The following is a 7,998-nucleotide window of genomic DNA, read 5'->3' as shown; positions in this document are numbered from 1 at the left end:
AAATTAGATAAACTCTTTAAATTACAAAAGAGAGCAGTTCGTATATGCACCAACAGTCATTACCTTTCACCCTCAACTCCTTTATTCCGTAAACTTAATACTTTAAATATTTTCCACCTTTATCAATATCAAGTTGCAATATTGGGGTTTTTCTACTTTAAAAAATTATTACCAAATAAGATCAGTAAAATGTTTTGTATCAATAATGTTGTACATTGTCACACTACACGTATATGCAATTTGTTTCATTTATGGAAAGTAGGAAAATCTTATGTACAAAAAGCTATACGTTTCAGCTTCCCAACAATCTGGAATTCTATTCCGAAATTTGTTCGCACATGCAAGTCTCTTTCCCTCTTTAAAAGAAAATTAAAACAATACTTTTATTCTAAATATTCCTAATTTTGCAGCTATGTTACAATATTCTAGACGATTTGCCATAATTTTTTTTTTTTTTTTTCATATTTTATACCGTATGTCCGTTTCTTAATCCACTTACTTTTGTAACCTAAGTTGTCATACATGCTTTGATTATTGTATATACTAAGTAGCCTCCAAAATAGCATTTATTATTCTTAGGAGACTTTAACTCACAAGGCCACTTTTGGCTTTATTTTAAGTCCTCCTTTTCGTTTCTCATATTATTACTGTATACACAGGCCTAATTATGCATGAATATCATTGTATTTATTTTAGTAGTATTTTGCATGTTTACATTTTTTAAATACTGATGTATATATTTGAATGTGTTTTTAGAAATGAATAAATAAATGAACTGATATGTCATAACTTTCTTATTTTTCATCCCATTTTGATGAAATTTTCAGTGATTAATGCCTCTGACTTTGCTCTTTTGGACTTGTCCTTTAAGTGTACATACATGCCATATTTGTCATTATTTACTGCAAACTTGCAAAATGTTTTGCTTTAATACTTTAATTTATTTTGCTTTAATGTTTTGAGAAAGTTCCTCATGAGTGTCATTTAACTGCAATTTGTACAATGCTCTTCAGTTGCAATTCTAAAATAATTTTGGAAGTCCTGAAATTTTACTAAATCTTGCATAAATCTGCTTTTGTACATTCTGAAGCTTTCCTTAGAAAGATGATAATGAAGTGAGTTACCTGTAGAGTGTCCTCAAGAACCCAAAGATCTGTTGGCCTGACCTGACCTCACTTACCTGATCATGGAGGGGTTGTTTGGACAGATCCTTAAGGAGGCAACATCAAACAAGCATGCAGCTATACGAGAGACCGTCAACCAAGCACAAGGTATGGCATTGTCCTTGATACATTGATGAGTATTCTCAAATTATTTGTATACATTGTTATTCATTAATTAATAAAATCAATTAAAACCTTCTAAGAAGATAAATTTGACCATCAGTTAGTGCTTCGTACCCTGGTCATGTAACGCAAAGGTTAGAGAATAATTTTAAGCTTGATTTTCACCATTGATTGTACATTGTAGTCAATGGAATCAGTCGTAGAAAAATCTTCGATCATTGCTACATGTACATGTAAGCTTTGTCATGTATGTAGTTTCTGTTTTTCTCCTTTTACCTATTACAACGTATGTGAAAGACATGCACTATAATCTTTCAATGGAATACATGTACTAAGTAATCAATGCATTTTGGGAGAATTCATTTTGCAGTCATGTTAATTATTATCATTATTAAAGTAAAAAAGTCTTTACTTGTTCGTATTAATTCACTCACATTAATTTCTTGTAAAAATCTTATTCCATGGGATGCAGTATTGTGATCTATAAAAACAAACATGAAAAAGAGGAAACTTCATTCCAATTATCATTAATTGTCCAGTGTCCATCATCCCAATATTTGACTTTTAAAATACATGTACATGTACATGGAGTCTGGTTGAACAGCAAAGAGTACATATCTGCATGTACATGTGCACAGTGAATTGTACTTATTGCACAAGTCTGTGCTGTAGTTTCTTTCCAGCATGCTTGCAGTTCCTGCCAGGTCTAGGTCCTAATATTTACAAATGTGTTTTGTTTCAAATGGTAAACATTACATTGGAAAGGTCAATGTGTTCATGAAGTTTGTCTTGCTCTTTTGACTTTTCTGAGTGGGATTTTCTATGTATGCAAACCAGGAGGAGCTCTAATTTAAAGGAAAAGTCCACCCCAACAAAAAGTTGATTTGAATAAAAAGAGAAAAATCCAACAACCATTACACTGAAAATTTCATCAAAATCGGATGTAAAAAAGAAAGTTATGACATTTTAAAGTTTCGCTTGATTTCACAAAACAGTTACAGGGTGTATATGCACATCCTAGCTGGTATGAAAATGAGACTACATGACGTCATCCACTCACTATTTCTTTTGTGCTTTATTATATGAAATATTCTAATTTTCTCCTCACCGTTCAGTGAAACAACAATCAATTCCTCCCTGAACATGTGGAATTAGCATTGTTTAATACTATATGGTTCAGTCAAGTTGGTCTTTAATGTCAAATCTATAAAAAATGAAATATTGTGTAATTCAAACAATAAAAAACAAGAAAGAGTGAGTGATGGACATCATCGACTGACTCACCTAGTTGTGCATATCACTGTTTTGTGCGAAACTTTATAATGTCATTTAACTTTCTTATTTTACATCCAATTTTGATGAAATTTTCAGCACTATGCTAGTTTGATTTTTCTCTATTTATTAAAGTCAGCATTTTCCTGGGGTGGACTTGACCTTTAAAGGTGATCCAGCTATTCTGCACGAATAGATGTACTGTACAAGTAACTTGGTTTAGTGTTGATTTTTACAGAAAAACACAATTTTCCCAGGGGTGTGAATAATTATGTTGTTAATTGCACAACTAACCCAAAAGAAGTCCTATTGCTGAAATAAAAAGGTGTGAAATTAACCAATACCGTTTACATTCACTTGTGAATCTACAAGATGATAAAAGCAAAGTTCATGTCAAATTAAGGAATCATGGATTCACATATTTCTTCTGGTACATGTATGTAATGTACATTTCTTGTAACTGCACAAAATACATTTGAAGTGTAATTTTTCATGGAAACATGTACTTGTAAAACTTCGAAGTACACCTTGTAACTGGACAAAAAGTAAGACAGTATAATAACAAAGAAAACAAGAAAACAAAATGGAAACAGGAAAACCAGAAACCAAGATAGAAGAAAAAAAAAACATTAAGCACAAACAATTTGTGAACTGAAAACATGTACTTGTAAAACTTCAAAGTACATGTGTATGTGAATGTATGTTAATTATTCATTCTGTGTGAACTGCATGAATAATTCTAATATGAAAAAAAAATGATTTCAACAAATGGCAATATGGTTTGTGATTGTGATTGCCCTTGAGTATAACAACCTGAAATCAGGCCAGATGTGCAGCTACACTTAGGTACTTACATGTACTAGTATTCTAACCATATGTGCAATATACACACTCTTCTACAGTGTATTTCACACTCATGTACATACCAGTTTTGTATGCCCACAAGCAGTTCTCATTACACACTATTAAAGCAATGAACATCTGCTACCTCAGCTCATTTCATTTGTAAATAAAGCATCAATTGATTTGATAATTGCAGTTTTATTTTTAAAAGTTCACAAAAGAAGTGCATCTTGTATTTTAATACAGTACATACTAGTACACATGTGCAGATTTATAACTTAAAGTGAAAAAACATTGTGCAATTTTTGGACACGAGGCTAATTCCTTTATCAGAAAAAAATGATTTTATGCATCCGTTCGACCTGTAATTTATTTCACACTTACATGTACATGTAGTACAAGAGTGCAGTGTACTTGCGTATCTGATTGTTCTAGATTGTTCATTGTGATTTTCATTTCAATTAAAACCCATACCCTGAATAGTGATTTCTAAATCAAGATACATGCATCAGAGGTCCATTTCCACAATAAGCGTGAATCATGTGTTGAAAATGGAGATTATACATTTTATTTTGAGCCCATAAAAATCCAGCAAAAGAAAAAGACAATGAATCAGGATAGAGTAAAAGGATGTTCCTTGCTGCCTTGTATATACAATATCATCAGGTACATGTATATTGTACCAAGACATGTACATGTATGCCTTCAAGTACACACTGCAAAAACTCTGGTGTTGATTTAACACCAGCCCGAAATCTATATATGTCCACACCAGAGAAGTACTGAAACAACACCAGTTTGGAATCAAACCGATGCTGTTTTGATACTACATTGTAATTGGTGTTATATAAACACCTATCTGGTGTTAGATTAAAATGAAACTGGTGTCGTTTAACACTTCTCTGGTTTTGACAGATAGAGATTCCGAGCTGGTGTTACATCAACACCAGAGTTTTTGCAGTGCATGCATCCCTAATTCTGTCATGGAGGCGAGATTGACTGTTTATATAGATTTTTTTCTTTTATAAGCCATAATCAAATAGAGTTACAAATATTGTGGATCGCATCTCTTGTGTTTCATTCACGGAAAAGGAATGAAAGGTATATTTTCCCTGCAAACTGTATACTGTACATCTATACTACTATACATTAAAAGTTCATTAATATAATGATACCTTAGTGTTGTCAAATGCTAAATCTGTTTGTTTTAAAGCAATGATTTTATTTTCTATTCACTATTGCAATCATTGCAGGGATATACAGTCAGGAGTCAGACGCTTCTACACATTCACAGAGAGAAGTCTGTATCGAACCATTTAAACTGTGCTTGGAATCAAAGACTAGCAAGATTATTCCATTGGGGATCAATGGACTTCAGGTTTGCATTCTTATTTACAATGTAGTTTACTTTAAAACCTCTTGACATTTGATTTTTTTCCCTTCTGTAAATTTGATTCAAAGAACATTCTTCTGGTAACTCTCACATTTATTTCTGATTCATTCTTTACAATTGTAAAAAGAAAGCTTGTTTTAACCAAATTTCTTTTAGTGATACTTTTAATATGTTGATTGATGATAAAAGCTGATTGAATTTTTTTTATTTGGGGGGGCTCTCCCCATATCCACATTTTTTTTTTCTATGATGAAATGTAGACGAGATTAGTTATGAATATGAAAAGATGCTTGCAGGAGTCCCCCATGAAAATCATGCCTCTGACTTTTGCTGAAGTGTCTGAATATTTTCTTGGAGTCAATTGCGGGGGATTAATACTAATTTCAATATCACTGTGCATTTCCCCCCTTGTAGAAAGTGGTAACTGATGAGAGATTGAAGTGCCGAGAGGGTGAGATAGAGCATGAAGATGATACCATGCCAAACCAGATCCTTAGAGCAGTAGCTGTGACTCCATCATTGAATGAGGAGCATCAAGTAGAGATCATGAAGGTCAGTTTTGATGATGATGGTGATGATGGAGATGATGATGATGGTGGTGGTGGTGGTGGTGATGATGATGATGATGATGATGATGTTGAAGGTGGTGGTGGTGGTGTTGGTGGTGATGGAAGTGATGATGATGAGGAGGAGGAGGATGATGATGATTTTGATGATTTTGATGATGATGATGATGATCATGACTTTGATGGTGATGGTGATGAAGATGGTGATAATGCTTTGGTGATGATGATGATAACAATGGTAATGAAGATGGCCCAAATAATGATGGTGATTGCAATTACGATCATTGGGTGTTGATAAATAATGATTATGATAAATTTAATAATGATTTGTATGATTGTGTTCATTTTGACTATGATCATGACAGTTATCATTTTATTCTCCCTGAATATTAATTTCTTTTGGTAGGTAGCACTTTTTCGTTTGTCTCCTTAGTAACTTTTCCCTTTGAATATGTCTTTTCTCTTACAGCTTCTATTGATGGTAGCCTGCTCTAATCCATCTCATGTATCTCCGCAGACTGTTATCAACATTGCCAAGGTATCCTACCAACCCCTAAATAAATCCCTTTTGCTTACTTTGTTTTTATAACAACCCATCAATGATTTACCAGTTTTACCAGTGCTTATGGATGTATAGTATTATCCTACTTTAACTATAAAAACAAATTTTTTAAATGAGAATGATGATAGTATGTGGATCTGTACAACGTTCCTGTTTCGTGACAAGTTATTTTTTACTGAAATACTATAGATGGATTTTAGATTCTTACCATATTTGAAAAAAAAGGCTGCTTCATTATGAACATGTGGTAGAGATGTGGCGTCAGTTGAGATGCAACTTCTGTGACCAAATAAAATTAATCAAGTATGTATACTTACATACATGTATACAAATACCAGGTAGAGATTTTCTTTGTATAAAAGAACTTGGATCACGTATTAGAAAGTTCATATCAAATCTAATGCTGCAAGGTAAATCGCATTAATGGTGGATCCAAGTTGGGGCATATCCGGCTGGTGCCCCCACCCCCACCCCCTTACACAAGTTAGGATATTTTTTTTTGCTTGTCAAATTTTCCTGACATCACCATCAATTGGAAAGGAAGACCCTTTTTGGGGGCTTGTTTAAAAAATTTCTGTACAAAAATGCCCCATCCCCTTTGGAAAATCCTGGATCCGCCCCTGAATCGCATGCACTGATGTTGAAAATCATTTTATCCTTTATCATTTCCCATGGTTGTCCCCAGTTTTGTCAATCGGTGTATCTCCAGAGCAAACCTGAGGTCCACAAGGCATGTCAGGTGACCATTCTTCAGGTCATGACAGATGTAGCTCAAAGCACCAATCGACAGGTAGAAATGATAGATACCAGTCTCATCTTGTCTGCTTGGTGTCTTGCTGCAGTCATGTTGCATGAGTTTATATTGGTGTCATATTATCATGCATATGTTTTGTAATCTTGTTCCAGCAAGTTGATTGTATATTTGTATGCTGTTCATTGATGGTTTAATATTTCAGTTAATCTCAGTGTTTAACCCAGTGACATTTTTTTTTTATTTTTGCATGTCAGATTTTCAAGGAGGAAAATGCTGACAGATTATACCTCCATGGTCAACTTATTTTTAATTTTAATTTTATTTTATTTTTTAATTTTTTTTGGGGGGGATCCACTGTTGGAGAGGGGGGGGGGGCTACTCGAATTATAACATGGTACCCATGTATGTGCCACACCAAAGTCAATGAAAAGGGGCTCTGGAACTAAAAATTGGTCTTAAAATGGGGGTCTGTGGAACGGCTCTAGGATCAACATTGCTAGAAATGCAATGCTCTGAATCTGACTATATTAGAAAATGGGGGTCTCCGGAATGGCCCATTACGCTGAGCGGTCCATGATGGACGTGCACTGGAACGCGAAACCACAAATTTAATGTTTTTGGAACGGAAGAAACACAAAATTTCCGATGGCTTTCTAAATTGGTGATGCTCTGGAATGTAAATTAAAGGGGAATCCAACCCAAATAAAGACTTGTTTTTATAAGAAAAAGAAAAATCAGACAAGTTAATAGGTGAAAGTTTGAACAATATTGGACAAAAGCAAGAAAGTTATGAATTTTTAAAAGTTGTAAATATTGGTAATCACTATACCCATGGAGACTTCAAATTGGCCGCATATGGGAAAGGCAAGGACTACTCTTCCATGTACTCCAATACATATTATGGCTAAAATGTCATTTTTCCCTAAAGTTTTATTTCAAATTATATTTTTCTTTCATGAGGACATAAAACAATATACTACCAGGATTATATTTAGATTACTGCCCCAGGGGAATAGGTACTTAGGAGAAAACCACAAATCCCTGATAATAAAGTACATGGCCTATGGGAAAGTTGTCCTTGCCCCTTGTCATGATTTACTTACCCAGTTGCCAATTTGAAATCTACATACTATTAGTGATCTCAATCTTAAAGCAGCTATAACTTTCTTATCGCTTGTCCGATTTCTTTCAAACTTTCGCCATTCTGTTTAATTTATTTTTCTTCTTCCCAACACAACATTTTATGGCCAAGGCTGGATTCCCCTTTAAGGCTGAAAATGGGGATCTCGACCGTGGCACATGATACGCATCATTCATATATA

The 7,998-nt window shown here is 33.9% G+C and overlaps 1 protein-coding gene across 4 annotated transcripts in view; it reads left to right on the top strand.

Annotated features, from left to right (window-relative positions):
• Nucleotides 1-1,186: 1,186 nt before the first annotated feature.
• Nucleotides 1,187-7,998, top strand: part of LOC121413414 (brefeldin A-inhibited guanine nucleotide-exchange protein 3-like) — a 30,615-nt gene continuing 23,803 nt past the window's right edge. For 2 of the 4 annotated variants that reach the window (XM_041606225.1, XM_041606224.1), the window contains exons 1-5: nucleotides 1,187-1,271; nucleotides 4,655-4,779; nucleotides 5,209-5,346; nucleotides 5,830-5,898; nucleotides 6,608-6,712. In XM_041606225.1, coding sequence (XP_041462159.1) covers nucleotides 1,187-1,271; nucleotides 4,655-4,779; nucleotides 5,209-5,346; nucleotides 5,830-5,898; nucleotides 6,608-6,712 — 522 coding nt within the window. The remainder of the gene's footprint in view (nucleotides 1,272-4,654; nucleotides 4,780-5,208; nucleotides 5,347-5,829; nucleotides 5,899-6,607; nucleotides 6,713-7,998) is intronic. The other 2 variants (XM_041606227.1, XM_041606226.1) reach the window with 1 other exon arrangement.

The sequence above is a fragment of the Lytechinus variegatus genome, chromosome 4, assembly GCF_018143015.1.
Source record: "Lytechinus variegatus isolate NC3 chromosome 4, Lvar_3.0, whole genome shotgun sequence".
Lineage (NCBI taxonomy): Eukaryota > Metazoa > Echinodermata > Echinoidea > Temnopleuroida > Toxopneustidae > Lytechinus > Lytechinus variegatus.
This window is presented reverse-complemented; position numbering and strand designations above follow the sequence as displayed.